General features: G+C 44.5%; 2 protein-coding genes across 4 annotated transcripts; both read left to right on the top strand.

Moving 5' to 3' along the window:
- Positions 1-328: 328 nt before the first annotated feature.
- On the top strand, positions 329-9,384 carry mvb12a (multivesicular body subunit 12A). 3 transcript variants are annotated; one of them, XM_061052481.1, is made up of 10 exons: positions 329-473; positions 1,524-1,613; positions 2,982-3,065; positions 3,940-4,039; positions 4,271-4,400; positions 6,835-6,975; positions 7,278-7,387; positions 7,464-7,522; positions 7,617-7,682; positions 7,959-9,384. In XM_061052481.1, exons 1-10 carry the CDS (start codon positions 336-338, stop codon positions 8,037-8,039), a joined length of 999 nt encoding a protein of 332 aa, XP_060908464.1. In that variant the 5' UTR covers positions 329-335; the 3' UTR covers positions 8,040-9,384. The 3 variants fall into 3 exon arrangements, with proteins under 3 accessions (XP_060908464.1, XP_060908482.1, XP_060908474.1); XM_061052499.1 differs by having other exon boundaries at positions 381-473; positions 1,517-1,613; XM_061052491.1 differs by lacking the exons at positions 329-473; positions 1,524-1,613 and adding an exon at positions 1,621-2,390.
- A 6,349-nt stretch (positions 9,385-15,733) lies between these two features.
- On the top strand, positions 15,734-22,000 carry LOC132985236 (transcription factor AP-4-like). Its single transcript, XM_061052512.1, has 7 exons — positions 15,734-16,101; positions 18,092-18,257; positions 18,343-18,441; positions 19,215-19,385; positions 20,292-20,438; positions 20,897-21,061; positions 21,139-22,000. Exons 1-7 carry the CDS (start codon positions 16,013-16,015, stop codon positions 21,292-21,294), a joined length of 993 nt encoding a protein of 330 aa, XP_060908495.1. The 5' UTR covers positions 15,734-16,012; the 3' UTR covers positions 21,295-22,000.
- The last annotated feature ends 918 nt before the right edge of the window (positions 22,001-22,918 follow it).

The raw sequence follows: 22,918 nt of genomic DNA on the forward strand, positions 1-22,918 counted from the left end.
CAGAGGTCTCACTCTCAAACACAGACACCACACAGAAAACAAACACAATACGGCCAGGGCCGTTTCAACCTCTCTGTGGAAGCTGAGTGTTTTTAAACGAGCTTAAATAGACTATATGATTGTTTTATGTTTTATTTGAGTCAAAAAAACAATGAAAAAGAACTCGAGGCCAATTCAGAATATCAAATAAAACTGTTAATATCGACGATTTTCAGCGAAATGTTCAGTTTAACGGAAGCTGTAGGAGTAAAAAACAAAAAAACAGCTGTATTTGCCGCCATCTTGCGTTCAAGCTCGCGCTAGCATTTAGTTGTGACGTATCGCCGCGGGGGTTCATGGGAGTTGTAGTTAGAATTGATTTGGTACTTCCTGCTTTGAGAAGGAAGAGTAAGAAAATTCGGCTTTGGACCAAAAAGTTGTTCGTCTGCCAAAAAGTGTCACCACGACGAGAAAGAAGTGAACACACAGCCAGAGTAAGTGTGTATTTATGTTCTCTCATTATCACAGCCACGAAACAGAAGAACTACAGAGGGTTTTTGACAAGAATCGGCAAAGTTTTGTCAATGAAACAGTTGCTGCTGGTTAAGGTGAGCTCGGCTTGTCACTAAATGGAAAATACTCTCAACAAGGCTTTTTCAACTTTTACTAAACTCGAATTTTATTAAAAGAGTTTTCTTCTGTCAAGTTAGGATGAACAACGGGGAAGGTAACGTGTTTTTATTGAAGTAATAAAACTGTCAAAGCTCGGACACCATTGATGTGATCTGTGTGTGTGTGTGTGTGTGTGTGTGTGTGTGTGTGTGTGTACACCTGTGTACCTGTGTGTTACGTAAGTAAGTGAACATCTACGTCTCTTATATAAGACCTTCACGACGTTTTATGTAATTTTTTTTCAAAACCGGAACCAGAGTTTATTGAAGATGAATGTTTGTAGTCCTCTCCTTCTTTGTGTTTGGAATAACCGTCTCTTAGCTCTGTGTGTCTGTGTAGAGAGCTTCATCTCTTACTGGATGTTTCTTTTCTGGTTTTAAAAACACATTTTCTTAAGTTTATGTTTTTGGAATAAATCCTGTTTGACAGTTTGTCCGGCTCATAGGAGGCCGTGGGGTCAGTCTGCGTCATATCCTATATTTAATGTGTTAAAGCTGACATATAGGTATATGTGGTATCTTATTGGATTTGAACTCGATGAAGTGCCCGTCATGGCGGTCGTGAGGATGATTCTGAATGAGTCCTTTCTGTCGTTGAACATTTAGAGTAACGTGACCTTTGGCCTGAATAGGAGCGTTCTCTCTCAGATTGATTTGGATAATCTGGATTCTTAGACTGAATGGGATCCTGTTCCCGTTTGTCCATCTTCACTTTGTTACACAGACGGTTTGTTCTCAGTCCGGCAGGTCCTTAAAAATGCACGCCGCACACATGGCGAGGGTTTCTGCCTCCTGATGGTGGCCAGCTGATTGTTTTACTGACTGCTTCACTTCACAGTTTCTTTAATGTCAGTTTGTATTTCTAGTCTTCAGATGTCTCTGATGGAACGAGGGGGCGTCCGGCCCGTCACGGCAGTGGCGTGGACCTCTAACACCGGCACCTGCCCCAAAGACTTCACTCTGGTAGGACGGCAGGTTAACAAAGACGTCTTCAAGTCGTATGAAATCATCTTCACTGTCTGACCTTTCAGAAATCTGAACAATCACTAAGAAACATTTATTTCAAGGTTTTATTCAAGTGAGACAACAAACAAAGAACAGAAAGTCAGTCTCAGGCTGCAACGGGACGGTTTAAGAACCCGTTTAGGACGGTCTCAAACTAAGACCCGGTCAGACCTCCAGATTTAGGACGGCCTCAAACTAAGACCCGGTCAGACCTCCAGATTTAGGACGGTCTCAAACTAAGACACGGTCAGACCTCCAGATTTAAGACGGTCTTAAACTAAGACACGGTCAAACCTCCAGCTCCAGATTTTAAAAGATGTTGTTGGAAAAGTAAAGTAGGAAAGTTTGAGTGTTGTGGCTGACCTATAGAGTTTGTGACGTCAACTCTCTGGTGATTTTTCTCCCTGACACAGAAAAAGGAAAACTTGTTTAGCCACCGGATTATTTCAGAGTCTGCTTCAGGGGTCTTTCTAAATCCCCGCCCAATGCCTACACAGAGGGAGTTTGATTCCCCAAAGAGTTGGAAACTCTCTGTGCAGCATCTTCAGTTTCATGTTAAATTGCATTGATCTTATTAATTCAATCAAATCAATTCTCCCAACACATTTCCACTCTGTTTGCACGCTTGCGTGGAGGGTCTGCCACACGGAGCGCCGTCCAAAACCTCCAAGGGGGAGTGAGAGTGGAGCGTTAAACCCTCCAGCAGTCTGCATCAGAGCTGCAGCTGTCCACATAGTAAGGATACATTTAGTTCCTAGAACCAGGTTAAGAGGAACGGGTTCGAATCCCACCTGTGGCTCCTTTCACGCATGTCATTCCCCTCTCTCTCTCCCTGATTTCCAGCTCTATCCACTGTCCTATCTCTCCAATAAAGGCACAAAAAGCCAAAAAATTAATCTTTAAAAAAAAGAGAAACCTTTGGAGCTCCTGCTTCAGAGTAAGTACTCTCTCCCGTCACCATGGAGATGCAAATGCAGACAGAAAAAAAAAGTCCCCATGGTGAGTCTGTGGGAACTCCCAGGGAGTGGATAGTTCCTCTTCAAATAGTCTTCATAGCTGTTTGTTCTGAAATCACCTCACATTGTGACGGAGTCTGTTTGCTAAACTTGGTAAATAAAAACAAGAAATTAGGGCGCTGGTGGCCTAGTGGTTGGTTCGTGCACTCCATGTGCAGAGGCTGTATAGTCCTCGGGAAGGGCCCGGGTTTGAATCCGACCTGTCCGCTTAGAGGACTGTAGCTTCTGTACATGGGGTGCATGAATTCACCACTAGACCCCTGGCGCCCCTCGTATCACGTTATTAATGACGTAAATCTCATCTCTGCAGATCAGCATCACAGAAGACGGAGCGGCAGCGAACTTTACTCGCAGCTTTGGGATGAAGTCTGGATATTACCTGTGTTACTGCAAGGTAAGAGAACGTCTGTTTCCTGTTCCCTCCTGTCTGTAACTCGCTGTAACTCACTGCATGGCTCTCTCTCTGTGTTTGTAACTCGCTGCATGGCGCTCTCTCTCTCTCTGTTTGTAACTCGCTGCATGGCTCTCTCTCTGTAACTCGCTGCATGGCTCTCTCTCTGTCTGTAACTCGCTGCATGGCTCTTTCTCTCTGTCTGTAACTCGCTGCATGGCTCTCTCTGTCTGTAACTCGCTGCATGGCTCTCTCTCTGTTTGTAACTCGCTGCATGGCTCTCTCTTTGTTTGTAACTCGCTGCTTGGCTCTCTCTGTAACTCGCTGCATGGCTCTCTCTGTCTGTAACTCGCTGCATGGCTCTTTCTCTCTGTCTGTAACTCGCTACATGGCTCTCTCTGTCTGTAACTTGCTGCATGGCTCTCTCTCTCTGTCTGTAACTCACTGCATGGCTCTCTCTCTGTATGTAACTCGCTGCATGGTTCTCTCTGTCTGTAACTCACTGCATGCTCTCTCGCTCTCTCTCTGTCTGTAACTCGCTGCATGGCTCTTTCTCTCTGTCTGTAACTCGCTGCATGGCTCTCTGTCTGTAACTCACTGCATGGCTCTCTCTCTGTATGTAACTCACTGCATGGCTCTCTCTCTGTCTGTAACTCACTGCATGGCTCTCTCGCTCTCTCTGTCTGTAACTCGCTGCATGGCTCTCTCTGTCTGTAACTCGCTGCATGGCTCTCTCTCTCTCTGTATGTAACTCGCTGCATGGCTGTCTCTCTCTCTCTGTAACTCGCTGCATGGCTCGCTCTCTCTCTGTCTGTAACTCACTGCATGGCTCTCTCTCTGTCTGTAACTCGCTGCATGGCTCTCTCTCTCTCTTCAGGACCTGGCAGGTGGGATGGTGGTGTCAGATATTCAGCTCATTTCAGACAAGGACTCCATCCCTCATGGTTACTGCTACATCGCCGAGCACCTCGAGCCCAGTGAGTACATCCAGTTAACCCTTTACTGTCTGTGTACTGGTGACGATGCTTCCTTTACATAATACGTCCAGTTACCCCTGAACATAGTCTGAAACATCACAACCCACACTGTGGCCTTTCTTTGGGGCTGAAAACAAGTTTTTCAAAACTTACCCGAGTAGCGAAAATGTCCTCCCGTGTTTCCTCGTCTGCTGTGAGATGGTCATTATTTGTTTGTGTTTGTGTGTCCAGAGGCGTCGGTTACCAAGAAGAAGCGTGTGTGTGTACGTGTGGTCCCCGTGGGCAGCGTGGACACAGCTGTGCTGGACATCAAACTGACGGCCAAAAGCAAAATGATGCTGCAGCACTACACATACGTGGGGTCGGTACCTCAAACGTGATATCTTCATGTGGTATACCCCACCCCATAAACACACACACATGATGTTTACAGACCCTATAAACACACACATGTTTACAGACCTTCCTAAACACACACATGATGTTTACAGACTCCCCTAAACACACACATGATGTTTACAGACCCCCTAAACACACACATGATGTTTACAGACCCCCTAAACACACACATGATGTTTACAGACCCCCCTAAACACACACACATGTTTACATGCCCCCTTAACACACACACACATTTACAGACCCCCTAAACACACACATGATGTTTACAGACCCCATAAACACACACATGTTTACAAACCCCCTAAACACACACACATGTTTACATGCCCCCTAAACACACACATGATGTTTACAGACCCCATAAACACACACATGTTTACAGACCCCCTAAACACACACACGTTTACATGCCCCCTAAACACACACGTGATGTTTACAGACCCCCCTAAACACACACACATGTTTACAGACCCCCTAAACACACACATGATGTTTACAGACCCCCTAAACACACACATGATGTTTACAGACCCCCCTAAACACACACACATAATGTTTACAGACCCCCTAAACACACACACATGATGTTTACAGACCCCCTAAACACACACATGATGTTTACAGACCCCCTAAACACACACATGATGTTTACAGACTCCCCTAAACACACACATGTTTACATGCCCCCTAAACACACACATGATGTTTACAGACCCCCCTAAACACACACACATGTTTACAGACCCCCTAAACACACACATGTTTACAGACCCCCCTAAACATACACATGTTTACAGACCCCATAAACACACACATGTTTACAGACCCCATAAACACACACACGTTTACATGCCCCCTAAACACACACATGATGTTTACAGACTCCCCTAAACACACACATGATGTTTACAGACCCCCTAAACACACACATGATGTTTACAGACCCCCCTAAACACACACACATAATGTTAACAGACCCCCTAAACACACACACATGATGTTTACAGACCCCCTAAACACACACATGATGTTTACAGACCCCCCTAAACACACACACATGTTTACAGACCCCCTAAACACACATGTTTACAGACCCCATAAACACACACATGTTTACAGACCCCCTAAACACACACGATGTTTACAGACTCCCCTAAACACACACACGTTTACATGCCTCCTAAACACACACATGATGTTTACAGACCCCCTAAACACACACACACATGTTTACAGACCCCCTAAACACACACATGATGTTTACAGACTCCCCTAAACACACACATGATGTTTACAGACTCCCCTAAACACACACACATGTTTACAGACCCCCTAAACACACACATGATGTTTACAGACTCCCCTAAACACACACACGTTTACAGACCCCCTAAACACACACATGATGTTTACAGACCCCCTAAACACACACATGATGTTTACAGACTCCCCTAAACACACACATGATGTTTACAGACTCCCCTAAACACACACACGTTTACATGCCCCCTAAACACACACATGATGTTTACAGACCCCCTAAACACACACACGTTTACATGCCCCCTAAACACACACATGATGTTTACAGACTCCCCTAAACACACACACGTTTACATGCCCCCTAAACACACACATGATGTTTACAGACCCCCTAAACACACACATGATGTTTACAGACTCCCCTAAACACACACACATGTTTACAGACCCCCCTAAACACACACATGATGTTTACAGACCCCATAAACACACACATGATGTTTACAGACCCCATAAACACACACATGATGTTTACAGACCCCCTAAACACACACATGATGTTTACACACTCCCCTAAACACACACATGATGTTTACAGACCCCCCTAAACACACACATGATGTTTACAGACCCCCCTAAACACACACATGATGTTTACAGACTCCCCTAAACACACACACATGTTTACAGACCCCCTAAACACACACATGATGTTTACAGACTCCCCTAAACACACACACATGTTTACAGACCCCCTAAACACACACATGATGTTTACAGACCCCCCTAAACACACACATGATGTTTACAGACTCCCCTAAACACACACACATGTTTACAGACCCCCTAAACACGCACATGATGTTTACACACTCCCCTAAACACACACATGATGTTTACAGACCCCCCTAAACACACACATGATGTTTACAGACCCCCCTAAACACACACATGATGTTTACAGACTCCCCTAAACACACACACATGTTTACAGACCCCCTAAACACGCACACAATGTTTACAGACCCCCCTAAACACACACACATGATGTTTACAGACCCCCTTCTTTAAAATTGTCATTAATAATGAAACAGATTTTGACAGTGTAAATAGAAACACCTTCTCTACAGAGACGTCCATGGCTATGTGCTGTGGTGCAGGAAGGGTTATTTTTCAAGCCCCCTGCCCAAAGCGAAGCCCCGCAGCGTCAGCCTGGACATCCGCGGACTCTCCCTGGACCAGCCCCCTGCCACCCTGCCCCTGAGACCCAGGTACAGAACTCACTTGATCTTCCTCACTCTGACTCAAGCAGCATATTTACAGAAGGGACAGAACGAGGGCACAGCGTGGGTCAGTGAAGACGAGTGACCACTCGGACACCAGCTCGATGTGAAAACAAAACATGACGCCCGCCATAGACCCGAGCCCTATGAGGCCTGACCTCGGGCTAGTGCCGGGTAGGGCTTTGTTTTTAAAGACAGAGTTAGGGTCACCCTGGTCCAGCTCTGAGTAAACAACCCTTGAGTGCAGGATGTGATTGAATGCGAGCATCGATGTGTGCTTGTCTCCATAGCAACCCTCCTCCTCCGCTGCCACAGAACAAGATAAGTCAGAGACGTCGCAGCCTCCACACCAAAGACACCCAGGACAAACCTGTAGACAGCAGCGTCCAGGGAATCACAGGTACGTCTGCAACACGTTTATCATACATTATGAATCCTTCACTTCACGAGCAGCTGACCTTTGACCTTCTCTGCAGCTCTAGACGGAGTTCCCTTCAGCCTCCATCCAAAGTTTGACGTCCAGACAAACAGCCCTGTATGTTTGATAATGAAGCCTTTACTGAAGTCATGATTGATCTGTTAAAACACTCTCAGCGTAAGCTCTAATGTCAACATGAACTTCTTCTCAGGCGCTTCAGGTGAACTCTCAACTGAATAACATTCGGATCAAGTCTCTGCAAGACATCGAAAACGAGGTAGGGTCCCGTCTGAGTCGACTCCACACCAACCCAGTCCTCATCCAAAGGTTTCCCCTCCTCCTCCGGAAGGCTTCTTCAGATCCAAACTAACTGGTGGGCGGAGCTAGCTCTGTGGATCATTATCATGCTCATGATCTAGCTCCGCCCACCAGTTAGTGTAGAACTGATGAAGCCTTCCAGAGGAGGAGAGGTGAGAGGTCCAGGTGCCTTTGGATCAAACCTGCAGTGATTTTTATTGTGAATACACTCACCTGGTTCTCTTTGTGTCGTCAGTATCACTACGCCTTTGCTGTGGAGGAAAACGCTGCCAAGAGGACCAGACCGTCAATAGGAGAAACCCTGTCAGAGCAGTGACCTTTGAACCCTGACAAAGCTTTGTTACTCCACCTCACATCACGGTGATGATGAAGGATGATGCTGCCCACATGTTGGCCTGTAAGATTAGACTTCACATGGATTCAAATGGTGAATCAGAACGCCGGTTTAAAGGTCACAGAAAGGCACGTCTGTTTCCACTCAGACAATCAGCATTTATAATGTGTCTGTTTCTCATGCAACATCTTCCTCTCCATTCCTGCTGTTATATCATGAAGTCTTCAAGCATTCCTGCTCCAAAGGAAACATGTGTGATTTAATGATTCTATATGTTCTGTTTCTGATCTGCATCATCGACCTCTAACGACTCATTAAAGCTGCTGCTCATAAAACAGATTGAAGCCTCAGATAAAGACACCATCACGTTATCATACATGTCTGTCGCCCCCTACTGTTAGGACATGGCGTTACACGCTGAGATGAACTGCACGCTGCAGAAACATTCTTCTTGAAAAACATATTTAGGCACTACAGAATTTTTGAGTTGCATGCATTATAGGAGCAGTATGTAACTCTGACCTCTAGTGTTTAAAATGGGTACTGCAGTCTAAATTCTAAACATTGTAGAGAGCTGTCTCCCCCGCCCCCTCCTCTCTAGAGTCAATGCTCACACAGGTTGCCATGTGGTGAACGCTGAAGCTTCAGTGTTTAGCCAGCTCTGCATCGGTCTGTAAACCTTTCTGCATTCTAACCTCTCTCCATTTTTCAAAAGCATCTCCAATATTGATCCTAGTTTGAGCACGTTTCTGCTCGTGGAGCTTATATATATATATATATATATATATATCCTAAAAATTCCTCACAGGAGCTTAAAAACTAAATGTATCATGTTTGAAACATGTCATCATGTCATGAAGATGATCCTACCACCGAAGAGGTTTGAACCCATTGAGTTCTACAAACCTTTAACCAGCTGACTTGAGAACAGCTGTTCTTAAATCAGCTGTTATTAGAACAGCTGTTTTAGTGACAGCTGAGTCGCGGTGAATGAGCTGAGTCGCGGTGAATGAGCGTTGCTGCAGATGATAAACGGACCTCGTTACACTAACATATCTAAATGTTTGATGGAGGTGATTTCCTGTATGAAGAGAAGCCTTCGTTACAGCTTTGTACTTAAACCTATTTATCTTTCTGAGGGAGGGAGGGAGGGGGGTGGGTGTTTCTTCTCATATTTAAACTGACATGTTGGAAACAGGGAAATGTTATTATGTTGTTTTTTAATTGTCAGGCCAAATATTTATCTGCATTAGTGTACACTTTATAAAGTTTATTGTTTTTATACCAAACTTTTAATGCATGGAGAAATAAAAACATACGAAACACAGGTGTTTAGTCTGAGTCCTACTTTAAACTGAGTGTCAACATCGAGACTCTGCCCGTCACTTCCACACCTTTCTACCTGCAGAGAGGGAACAGATCCTCACAACAGCCTACGTCCCACAGGGGGATACTAACGTTAGCATCCCACAGGGGGAGGCTAACTTATTATTATTATTTGTTGAGTCACGTTTCTGCAGGAGGCGACAGAGATCATCCACAAAACCTCAAAGTAAATCTAATATTACTTTTTTTTTTTTTTTTACTTCCTTATTCTTCAAAATAATAATAATAATAAATATTTGGTTTAATACGTGATTCTGGATCAGATCTCTATCTTATCTCCATTTGGTGAAGGTAAGTTTGATTTTAAAGGCATGTTATTATATTATTATGATAGATCTCAGCAGGAGAACAACTTCAGCTCTTCATGTTTATAATGTCACATTAAACTTGTTGAATCACAGCTGGAAGCTTCTGGAGCTTCTTAACTACATCACTTCAGGATTTCAGGATGTATGTAATCATTATTATTATTATTTCACACTCAGAGAAGAAACTCTGAAGTCCCACAAAGTAAACTATAATGGTCTTGGTCCCTTTGGAGGACTTCAGGGAGTCCGTGAGGAACCAGATCTCTGTGAATCCTTAAACCGGCTGGTTTGGATATTATCAACAGTTTTTGCATGATGATTTATGATGACGTTTTTTCATAATTTTTTAGACATTGTGGTCCCTTAAATGATTATAAAGGAATACTGTGAGTCCTACAGATGGTTTTAGACACTTTAGGGGCTTCAACTCCTCTGAAGTTCAACTTAGCACCTTTATAACAAGGACATGAACCACACCGACATCTTGAAATATGACTCTTTAAATATCTTACTTTAAAATTTTTGAAGTCGCGTTAAAGAATGTAAATGATTAACTGATGAATTGAATGTTATTGTCAGGCTCCATTAACAAAATACAAACACTGATCAGTCATGTGGTTGTTCATGATTGATGAAAATATCCTTTGCTATACTTCCGTACATTCAGCCTACTGATCAGGAACTCTTCATGTCCTGTAGGAGAGCTGTCTGACCCTAAAGTCTCTCCTCTTCAACATCACTCTTTGTGAAACTAAATACTCTCAGGTCTTCTTCCATTTAACTCACTGTGCGGAGGTCTCTGACCTCCATGGGCCTTCAGCCGCTCTGCCCCCCCCCCCGCCTCTGGAATGCCCTCCCATCAGACATCTTTCTCAAGCTATTGAATAAAGGCTCACCCTACGAGAGAGCCTGATGGTTCTAGTATGCCACGGCCCCATCGCCCCCTGGTGGCAGGTATGACACTCGTTACTCGTTTGGTTGTTACTCGCTGTTTGGTCGTTTCTTGTTTGGTCATTACTAATTTGGTCATTACTCATTTGGTCGTTACTCGCTGTTTGGTCGTTTCTTTTTGGTCGTTACTTGTTTGGTCGTTACTCGTTTGGTCGTTACTCGCTGTTTGTTCGTTTCTTGTTTGGTTGTTACTTTGGTCGTTTCTTGTTCGGTCGTTACTCGTTTGGTCGTTACTTGCTGTTTGGTCGTTTCTTGTTTGGTCATTACTTGTTTGGTCGTTACTCGTTTGGTCGTTACTTGTTGGTCTTTACTTGTTTGGTCGTTACTAATTTGGTTGTTACTCGTTTGGTCGTTACTCGCTGTTTGGTCATTTCTTGTTTGGTTGTTACTTGTTTGGTTGTTTCTTGTTCGGTCGTTATTTGTTTGATCGTTACTTGTTTGGTCGTTACTCGCTGTTTGGTCGTTACTTCTTGGTCTTTACTTGTTTGGTCATTACTAATTTGGTCGTTACTCGTTTGGTCGTTACTCGCTGTTTGGTCGTAACTTGTTCAGTCGTTACTCGCTGTTTGGTCGTTACTTGTTTGGTTGTTGCTTGCTGTTTGGTCGTTACTTGTTTGGTCGTTACTCGTTTGGTTACTCGTTTGGTCATTACTTGCTGTTTGGTCGTTACTTGTTGGTCTTTGCTTGTTTGGTCGTAACTAATTTGGTCGTTACTTGTTTGGTCGTTACTTGTTTGGTCGTTACTTGTTTGGTCGTTACTCGTTTGGTTGTTACTCGCTGTTTGGTCGTTTCTTGTTTGGTCGTTACTTGTTTGGTCATTACTCATTTGGTAGTTACTCGCTGTTTGGTCGTTTCTTTTTGGTCGTTACTTGTTTGGTCGTTACTCGTTTGGTCGTTACTCGCTGTTTGTTCGTTTCTTGTTTGGTTGTTACTTGTTTGGTCGTTTCTTGTTCGGTCGTTACTCGTTTGATCGTTACTTGTTTGGTCGTTACTCGTTTGGTTGTTACTTGTTTGGTTGTTTCTTGTTCGGTCGTTACTCGTTTGATCGTTACTTGTTTGGTCGTTACTCGCTGTTTGGTCGTTACTTCTTGGTCTTTACTTGTTTGGTCATTACTAATTTGGTCGTTACTCGTTTGGTCGTTACTCGCTGTTTGGTCGTAACTTGTTCAGTCGTTACTCGCTGTTTGGTCGTTACTTGTTTGGTTGTTGCTTGCTGTTTGGTCGTTACTTGTTTGGTCGTTACTCGTTTGGTTACTCGTTTGGTCATTACTTGCTGTTTGGTCGTTACTTGTTGGTCTTTGCTTGTTTGGTCGTAACTAATTTGGTCGTTACTTGTTTGGTCGTTACTTGTTTGGTCGTTACTTGTTTGGTCGTTACTCGTTTGGTTGTTACTCGCTGTTTGGTCGTTTCTTGTTTGGTCGTTACTTGTTTGGTCATTACTCATTTGGTAGTTACTCGCTGTTTGGTCGTTTCTTTTTGGTCGTTACTTGTTTGGTCGTTACTCGTTTGGTCGTTACTCGCTGTTTGTTCGTTTCTTGTTTGGTTGTTACTTGTTTGGTCGTTTCTTGTTCGGTCGTTACTCGTTTGATCGTTACTTGTTTGGTCGTTACTCGTTTGGTTGTTACTTGTTTGGTTGTTTCTTGTTCGGTCGTTACTCGTTTGATCGTTACTTGTTTGGTCGTTACTCGCTGTTTGGTCGTTACTTCTTGGTCTTTACTTGTTTGGTCATTACTAATTTGGTCGTTACTCGTTTGGTCGTTACTCGCTGTTTGGTCGTAACTTGTTCAGTCGTTACTCGCTGTTTGGTCGTTACTTGTTTGGTTGTTGCTTGCTGTTTGGTCGTTACTTGTTTGGTCGTTACTCGTTTGGTTACTCGTTTGGTCATTACTTGCTGTTTGGTCGTTACTTGTTGGTCTTTGCTTGTTTGGTCGTAACTAATTTGGTCGTTACTTGTTTGGTCGTTACTTGTTTGGTCGTTACTTGTTTGGTCGTTACTCGTTTGGTTGTTACTCGCTGTTTGGTCGTTTCTTGTTTGGTCGTTACTTGTTTGGTCATTACTCATTTGGTAGTTACTCGCTGTTTGGTCGTTTCTTTTTGGTCGTTACTTGTTTGGTCGTTACTCGTTTGGTCGTTACTCGCTGTTTGTTCGTTTCTTGTTTGGTTGTTACTTGTTTGGTCGTTTCTTGTTCGGTCGTTACTCGTTTGATCGTTACTTGTTTGGTCGTTACTCGTTTGGTTGTTACTTGTTTGGTTGTTTCTTGTTCGGTCGTTACTCGTTTGATCGTTACTTGTTTGGTCGTTACTCGCTGTTTGGTCGTTACTTCTTGGTCTTTACTTGTTTGGTCATTACTAATTTGGTCGTTACTCGCTGTTTGGTCGTAACTTGTTCAGTCGTTACTCGCTGTTTGGTCGTTACTTGTTTGGTCGTTACTCGTTTGGTTACTCGTTTGGTCATTACTTGCTGTTTGCTCGTTACTTGTTGGTCTTTGCTTGTTTGGTCGTAACTAATTTGGTCGTTACTTGTTTGGTCGTTACTCGTTTGGTCATTACTCACTGTTTGGTCATTACTCGTTTGGTCGTTACTCGCTGTTTGGTCGTAACTTGTTCGGTTGTTACTCGCTGTTTGGTGGTTACTTGTTTGGTCGTTACTTGTTTTTCAGTTGTTACTTGTTCAGTTGTTACTTGTTGGGTCGTTTCTTGTTGGGTCATTACTCGTTTTGTCGTTGCTTGTTTGGTCGCTACTCGTTTGGTCGTTACTCGTTTGGTTACTTGTTTGGTCATTACTCATTTGGTCGTTACTTGTTTGGTCGTTACTCATTTGGTCGTTACTTGTTTGGTCGTTACTTGTTTGGTCGTTACTCGTTTGGACGTTACTCGCTGTTTGGTCATTGCTTGTTTGGTTGTTACTCGTTTGGACATTACTCGCTGTTTGGTCATTGCTTGTTTGGTTGTTACTCGTTTGGTTACTCGTTTGGTCATTACTTGCTGTTTGGTCGTTACTTGTTGGTCTTTGCTTGTTTGGTCGTAACTAATTTGGTCGTTACTTGTTTGGTCGTTACTCGTTTGGTTGTTACTCGCTGTTTGGTCGTTTCTTGTTTGGTCGTTACTTGTTTGGTCATTACTCATTTGGTAGTTACTCGCTGTTTGGTCGTTTCTTTTTGGTCGTTACTTGTTTGTTCGTTACTCGTTTGGTCGTTACTCGCTGTTTGTTCGTTTCCTGTTTGGTTGTTACTTGTTTGGTCGTTTCTTGTTCGGTCGTTACTCGTTTGATCGTTACTTGTTTGGTCGTTACTCGTTTGGTTGTTACTTGTTTGGTTGTTTCTGGGTCGTTACTCGTTTGATCGTTACTTGTTTGGTCGTTACTCGCTGTTTGGTCGTTACTTCTTGGTCTTTACTTGTTTGGTCATTACTAATTTGGTCGTTACTCGTTTGGTCGTTACTCGCTGTTTGGTCGTAACTTGTTCAGTTGTTACTCGCTGTTTGGTCGTTACTTGTTTGGTCGTTACTCGTTTGGTTACTCGTTTGGTCATTACTTGCTGTTTGGTCGTTACTTGTTGGTCTTTGCTTGTTTGGTCGTAACTAATTTGGTCGTTACTTGTTTGGTCGTTACTCGCTGTTTGTTCGTTTCTTGTTTGGTTGTTACTTGTTTGGTCGTTTCTTGTTCGGTCGTTACTCGTTTGGTCGTTACTCGTTTGGTTGTTACTTGTTTGGTTGTTTCTGGGTCGTTACTCGTTTGATCGTTACTTGTTTGGTCGTTACTCGCTGTTTGGTCGTTACTTCTTGGTCTTTACTTGTTTGGTCATTACTAATTTGGTGGTTACTCGTTTGGTCGTTACTCGCTGTTTGGTCGTAACTTGTTCAGTCGTTACTCGCTGTTTGGTCGTTACTTGTTTGGTCGTTACTCGTTTGGTTACTCGTTTGGTCATTACTTGCTGTTTGGTCGTTACTTGTTGGTCTTTGCTTGTTTGGTCGTAACTAATTTGGTCGTTACTTGTTTGGTCGTTACTCGTTTGGTCATTACTCACTGTTTGGTCGTTACTCGCTGTTTGGTCGTAACTTGTTCAGTCGTTACTCGCTGTTTGGCCATTACTTGTTTGGTCGTAACTTGTTCGGTTGTTACTCGCTGTTTGGTCGTTACTTGTTTGGTCGTTACTTGTTTGGTCGTTACTTGTTTTTCAGTTGTTACTTGTTCAGTTGTTACTTGTTGGGTCGTTTCTTGTTGGGTCATTACTCGTTTTGTCGTTGCTTGTTTGGTCGCTACTCGTTTGGTCGTTACTCGTTTGGTTACTTGTTTGGTCATTACTCATTTGGTCGTTACTTGTTTGGTCGTTACTCATTTGGTCGTTACTTGTTTGGTCGTTACTCGTTTGGACGTTACTCGCTGTTTGGTCATTGCTTGTTTGGTTGTTACTCGTTTGGACATTACTCGCTGTTTGGTCATTGCTTGTTTGGTTGTTACTCGTTTGGTCGTTACTCGTTTGGTCGTTACTTGTTCAGTCGTTACTCGCTGTTTGGTTGTTACTTGTTTTTCGGTCGTTAATGGTTTGGTCATTACTCGCTGTTTGGTCGTCACTCGTTTGGTCGTTACTCGCTGTTTGGTTGTTACTTGCTGTTTGGTCGTTACTCGTTTGGTCGTTACTTGTTCTCGTTCGGTCGTTACTTGTTTGGTCGTTTCTTGTTCAGTTGTTACTCGTTTGGTCGTTACTCGCTGTTTGGTCATATTTACATGTCTATGTTAATTAAGGTGCACCGTGACTATTTTAATTAATACATTAATAAATTGGTGTTTTTATTCAACAATAATGATAATACTTATATTACGATAAAAATTGTCAACGTAAAAGACAAAGTGTGTGCGTGCATGTGAGTGTGTGTACGTGTGTAGACCTGATCTGCAGCACTGCAGCCTCACACAGCAGGTCTGTTTGTTCTGCTCTCCGGAAACGGAGCTCTGATTCCAACCAGCTGTTTCCCGCCTCACACAGATCAGCTGCACACACACACACACACACATAGTAGGCGGGAGCTGCAGACATACACACACACACACGTAGTAGGCGGAGGCAAGAAGCCACACACACACATTGGAGGGAACCCCATCAGCTGTGGGAAGCAACACAGCTTGAAGTTACTTTTATTTTTCTCTCGTTTCTTCATATTTCCTGAAGCTGTTTCTGTAAATGTGCATTATAAGGGACTGATTAACTGAGCTGTGTGTGTGAGAGAGACCAACATCGTTATATTGTAAGTAGAGAAGAGGAAGGTGGAGGAGGAGGAACAGACTGAAAACACGGACTACATAAGGAAAGCATGGAATACTTCATGATGCCGACAGAGAAGATCCCGTCCTTACAGCAGTTCAAGAAGACGGAGAAGGATGTGATCGGCGGGCTCTGCAGGTGTGTTTATAGCCATTTCTTTTGTTGACAACAAACTGGTTGCTCTGTCGCCCCTCGTGTGGCTGCAGTGTGTGTATGTGTGTGTGATGCAGGCTGGCTTCAGTTAGCATGCTAGCGGCTGCTTCGCTGCGATGTGTTGCCAACAGACGCGTGGTTGTAGAAATTATCAAGCTGCTGATGTAGGAGGAGTGAAACCTGGGAATAAATCACCTTTTCTTAAAACACCTGCAACCCGATGTACACGTTAGGACACACTTGGCGTGTTTACGGTCAACCAGATCAGACATATGTAAATCAGCGACATGAAATCGATCCAGTTGAACACCAACCACGTGGTAGTTAACGTGCTGCCAGCCGCCAAACCTCGGGTTAAAATCGACACATTTTATTAACATGACTCACTGTGATCATAAGGAGACGTTTATTATGGTTATATGTGGATGCTTTCAAAACCCGGGGCGGTAATGGAGGTGACGGCTTTGATATGTGCGCAGTTAAAGAGCAGCCATGACTGTGTCGCGTGCTCAAATTAGCTTAGCATGGCTACCTACTGAGCACCCACCGCGCGCTCGTTTTCTCTAACCGTACCTGTCTTTTTTGACTTATTTATTCATAACTTTAGACTCATTTAACGGAAACACGTCGTCTGAAGGTGTAACGGGGGACACAGGTCCGCCTCCGTGAGCAGCAGAGCCGTGATTTACGCTAGCTCAGTGCTAGCTGGAGGACGCATTGTTCTCCATGATGCCAGAGGGGGCCTGCTGCTGGAAGAGGAGGTGTCAGATTACACTGCTGACGTCACACCGCCTCACGCGCCCCCCCGCGGCCATGTTGGAGGTCTGCAGGTGATTACACCTGAGCTTCAGGTGAAGAACACTAATGTCGCCTGTGTGGGAATCATGAGGTGGTTTTTATTTCCCGTAAATGGTCTCAAATCTTCTATTAAAGGAATGCTACATGTACTTTATTTATCCAGGAAAGTCCCATTGAGATTAAAAACCTCTTTTCCAAGGGAGTCCTGGCCAAGAGGCAGCAAAAGTTACACAGTCACACTCACAACATACAGACAGCAATTAAATATTATATTTATGTTTGTAATGACAGAAAAATTAGAGAGGAGTTTCAAAGTGATGACTACGGAGGGGGATCAGGGACAAACATGAGAAATAAATAGTGAAAGGAGGTAGATGTTAGTTATTATGGACTTGGAGTAGCGTTGTTGTAACGTCGATAATAAAGTGTTGGTGAAGGACACAGAGCCTGATGTAACCATCACTCAGAGCAGCATGCATCGTTCTGTCACACCTGCAGAAAACTCCTGAAGTGTTCGTGCTGAGTGTCGTGTGTGAACACAAACAGCTGAATGTTTCTCTCTTCACCCGGAGTTTCTCCTCCAGCCTCCTCGTATTTATTCTGCAGAAAGTCAGAGTGAACTGATGTGAGAACGCAGTTTTTCAGGTTTTATGTCATGCATGAGAATGCACTGTTTTTAATGTAGCTCTTACCAATCAGAGTACGACTGCTCGCCAACACACACGCGGGTTGAAGAAAAGATGGAGCCATGTGAGCTGGAGTTTGTCCGCCACGAGACCGCCCTCGTTTTTGTAAACGCCTCAGAAGTCGTTCTCTAGGCTTGTTTTGCGCTCAGCCTCATGGTCATCTCAAGGCTTCAGGGTTCACCTGCTCTTCTCCCCTTGAGTAAATATGACGTCGGAGATTTCACAACCACAACATCCAAACCGTACAGGGACTCTGGAAGATGTGTGAGGGGGCGCTGAGTTCAGCCCAACCCAAAGACCTTTAGACGGCGTGACAGAGGAATGTAAAGACCTCGTCACTCATAAAGATCCTGCAGGTTTATGGAGGTGTGTGTGTGTGTGTGTGTGTGTGTGTGTGTGTGTGTGTGTGTGTGTGAGAGAGAGTGTGTCTGTCTGTCTGTGTGTGTCTGTCTGTGTGTATCTGTTTAATAATAGTCCTTCTTCTTTCTCAGTCTGGCTAACATCCCCCTCAGTCCGGAGACGGCTCAGGACCAGGAGAGGAGAATCCGCCGTGAGATTGCCAACAGCAACGAGCGCCGGCGCATGCAGAGCATCAACGCGGGCTTCCAGTCCCTGAAAACACTCCTGCCCCACACAGACGGAGAGAAGCTCAGCAAGGTGCCCAACAAGCCTCATACGCTCGCCATGTTCTTTTCCTCAGCAGCACTAAAACGTGACGTTAACCTCTTATTGGTCCCCACAGGCCGCCATCCTGCAGCAGACGTCAGACTACATCTTCGCCTTGGAGCAGGAGAAGACACAGCTCCTGGCTCAGAACAACCAGCTCAAACGCTTCATCCAGGTAACTCCAAACATGCCATGTTCACCACGTCCCAGCTGAACGATGACACGTCACGTTAGTCCTCGGGGGCGCCATGATGTCAGAGGGTTAAACTTCTGACCAGTAAAAATCTAACGATATCTGACCCCACACAACCTAATGTCTCTGAGCTCGCACTCAAACTCCACGATAAAAACAAAACGCTCCGTTATCAGTTAGCGACACGTTGTAATGACTGTTTTAAGTCGTTGTCTTTAGGAACAGCCCGGTTCACCTGGATATGCACGACGAGGATCGATTATATGTCATGAAGTGTACCGTCCCGCAGTTTCAGAGTGCTCACACGGGTCAAAGGAACTTCGAGGCTCAAAACGTGCTCAGGCACGTTACGGATAGAGAGCATGAGAGGCTGTCTGAATGTTTCTGAACACAAACGTGTCCAAAGTATCTGTCAGACAGCGAGCGCGACTTTACTTTTCATTTTGATAGTTAAAGGCTTTATATGTGATTTTTCACACTTCAATATAATATAAATCAAGTATATCCTCTGAAAATAACTCTGTGAGTCATGACTGTCTACAATGAGTGTAACACACGAGTCCCACTGTCTGTGATGTTTTCAGAGTTTTGCGAGTCCTATCTTCAGTTTGTTTACATCGGCCGGACGGCCGGCTGACTCCTCCCCTCGCGTATAAAAGTTGTTAGTGTGTAATCCTGATTAAGTCAGGATTACACAGGCCCGTCGCTCCTTTGAACCGTAACGTGGTTATCACATGAACTCCGTGTCGTTGCAGGAGTTTAGCGGCTCCTCCCCGAAGAGGAGGCGAGCGGAGGAAAAGGACGAAGGCATCGGGTCTCCAGACACGCTGGAGGAGGAGAAGGTGGAGGAGCTGAGGAGGGAGATGTTGGAGCTGAGGCAGCAGCTGGATAAGGAGCGCTCAGCACGTATGCAGCTGGAGGAACAGGTGAGGCAGGGGAGGGGCTTATGGAGGAACAGGTGAGGCGGGAGGAGCATCTCCACATCAAGAGGTCAAGGTTCAGCTTAACCAACTGTTTGACTTGTTATCATTATGTGGGAGGTGTAAACAATAATCAGTCACCGTGCTGACAGATTTATCCCGTGTCATCCTGGATCTACTTGATCAGCAGGTTCAGACGAACACGATGTGAAACAGGAAGTGAACGAGGACAATAAATAAAGAGCACGGGCGATGAAGAGGGGAGATAAAGAAGTCTACTGGTGCGCACAGTTTTTATCAAAAATAAAAACCTTGTAATTCTGCAGTCATACAGAAAGCAGTCTGTAACTCTGACCCCTACTGTTTAAAATGGGTACTGCAGTCTAAATTCTAAACATTGTAGAGAGCTGTATCCCCCCCCCCCCCCTCCTCTCTAGAGTCGATGCTCACGCAGGTTGCCATGTGGTGGACACTGAAGCTTCAGTGTTTAGCCAGCTCTGCATCGCTCTGTAAACCTTTCTGCGTTCTAACCTCTCTCCATTTTTCAAAAGCATCTCCAATATTGATCCTAGTTTGAGCACGTTTCTGCTCGTGGAGTTTATTAGAAACATGCAGAGGCTTTTTAGGTCGGGTACAATCACTTCTATCTGAACCACTTCTCTTGCCCGCTTCCATCGCTGCAACACCTGTTGGTTTGACCTGATAACTGCTCTCATATCTGGCAAACCGAGGGGTGTCCAAAACGGCCGTGTGGGGGTGTCTTAAAAGCGCCTACCTTCTCTGGTCCAAACAAATCCAGAGCATTCAGGACCAGAATCTAAAGTTAGAAGGAGGACATACTGGCTGCTGCATTGTTGTAAATATCATGTATTCCTGGTTACTGATCTGAACTGTGTGTTCTGTGTCTCTCAGGTTCGTTCTCTGGACACCCAGCTGCACCCCGAGCGTCTGAAGGTGATCACCCAGCAGGTGGAGGAGGAGCAGGCTCTCCTGCAGAGCCAGACGCTGTTACGGCTGCAGCAGATCCACGCCGCTGACAGACAACCACACAGTCCGAAGGTCAAAACAACACACACGCACACACACATAAACACAGACACACACACACACACACACACACAGACACATCAGTAGGCCTCTGTGTTCCTATTTGAGTTTTGGGTCTGGGTTTCTGTTCACATTTGAAAAGTTTAGCTGAATTCTGAGTTTACACTTTGCAGCAGCAGAGGGAAGACGTGACGTAAAGACAAGGACAACAGAGTCGTCTATACGACGTTATAATGAATATTTGTCTTTCTATTAGTAGAGACCATATTGATCGTGGTTATTGACTTTATTGCACCGTGGTTAGATCTTAAAGACGTGACTGAACTGAAGTCATAACGTTACGTTTCAAGACCCATGTGACTCAGGTTCTGGATTATGTGGACCCGGGTCGTTATGGAACCAGGTTTTAGGATCGAAGCCGTCTGAGATGAAATGGTTCTAAAACCACACCTTCTGTATCTTTTCTCCAGGTGTTGGCCCCACCCACTCCTCCTGCACCAACCCACCACCCCACAGTGATCGTCCCAGCCCCTACACAGCACCCCCACCATCACGTCACCGTGGTAACCATGAGCCCGTCTGCACACACCAGCACTGTGTCCACGTCCAGACAGAACCTGGACACCATCGTGCAGGTAGGAGCCTCTTTGAGCACGCCGTCTTGGCAGTCGTCTGCCGCAGCCGCCTGACGTGTTTTTAATGTCGCTTTCAGGCCATCCAGCACATCGAGCGCACTCAGGAGAGGAGAGCGAGCGCCGAGGACGAGCAGAGGCGAGCGGTCATCGTCAGCCCCGCCCACGTGGCCATGGACACGGCATGCTCGGACACAGACACCGACACAGAGGGGGAGGACTGCTCGATGAACTGATCGGCCCCCAGGAGCGCACACACTCACACACGCAAACACTTAAAAAAAACTCCAGACCCCTCCTCACTGTAAGATTCCCTCCAGGAGCTCGACTACTTACCACAAACACAAATCTTCTTCGGCATTATCCAAACTCTCCCATCCAGCGGTGAAGCTCTGCGTCCGCCTCGTATGGTCAGATCTCGGAGGACTCGGGGGGGGGGGGGGCGTTCAGCGTGCCAGCGAGACCCCGTGGGGTCCGAGCCGGTCTGTGGCGAGCAGAAACCTTGACGGACTCCTCAAGTCAGAAGCTCTCCACATCAGTCCGTCCAACACGTGTGTTTTCATGTTTGCTTCATACGGCCGCAGTGTGACGCCGGCACGCTGACCCCGACATGCTGGCATTTTCTCCGTGCTACACGTTGACGGAGAGTTGAATGTAGAAACACGATAATCAAGCAGCTCTTCTTCGACGGGATGTGACCGTCACTTGTTCCTTGCCCAGTCTTAATTAGTTTATATCTGCGTCCTGATTGGTTCGCTGATATTTTGGCGCCAGCGGCTACAAAAACTCCCCAGACTGGAAACTCCAACAGAAGGCATTTGTAAATTGTTGGGAAACTTCAAAGCTAATTGGAAGATGTTTGAATGAGACGTCTGATTTACTTGAAAAGTTGTTTTCATATCTAAGCCCTTAAAGAAAATAAGCTGTTGAACAATTTTAATTCATCGTTATTTTTCATGTTTTTATTTTTACATTTGATTTCCTGTCAGGGTTACTGAATGTTGAAGGTGAACTTTGTTTTTGTTATTTTGAGATTAACGATTTAAATTGGACGTTTGTCAGGTGTTCACGGGAGCCAGAAGCCCAGAGAGACATTTCAGCCAATCAGAAACATCCTCCTGCGTTTGTTTGGTACCGGTAACATCGGTTCATTGTGAGAACAACATTTAAATGTCTGGTGTAAATTTTGGATCTCAGACTATCTGTTCTAATCAGATTAGTCACGATTAATTAAGGTCTGGCATGAATTGTTCTTAATCACGATTAATCTAATGTCCCCGTAGATAGTCGTCCTCAGCGTCTCCCTGTAGTCACGTTGACGGAAAAGGACACTGCTGCTTTTCTACTACTTAATTTCAAAATAAAAGCACTGTTGAATTCAAACAGCAAGTAAAGTACTCTCAGATTAAGACAGTACAAACCTTCAAAATAAAAGCCTAAATATGAAATAATGGATTTCAAACATTCGATTAATCGTGATTAGCTGTAGAAACTTTACGATTAATCGTGATTAACTGTAGAAACGTTACGATTAATCGTGATTAACTGTAAAAACTTTACGGTAAATGTGATTAACTACAGAAACTTAACGATTAATCGTGATTAACTGTAGAAACGTTACGATTAATCGTGATTAACTGTAAAAACTTTACGGTAAATGTGATTAACTACAGAAACTTAACGATTAATCGTGATTAACTGTAGAAACTTAACGATAAATATGATTAACTACAGAAACTTAACAATTAATCGTGATTAACTGTAGAAACTTTACGATTAATCGTGATGTTAAATGTTTGGACAGCCTGAGTTTGAGTCCTTAAATCTGAACAAGGATAACATCTTAAGTCCGGTTCTCCT

The sequence above is a fragment of the Labrus mixtus genome, chromosome 2 (genome assembly GCF_963584025.1).
Source record: "Labrus mixtus chromosome 2, fLabMix1.1, whole genome shotgun sequence".
Taxonomy (NCBI): domain Eukaryota; kingdom Metazoa; phylum Chordata; class Actinopteri; order Labriformes; family Labridae; genus Labrus; species Labrus mixtus.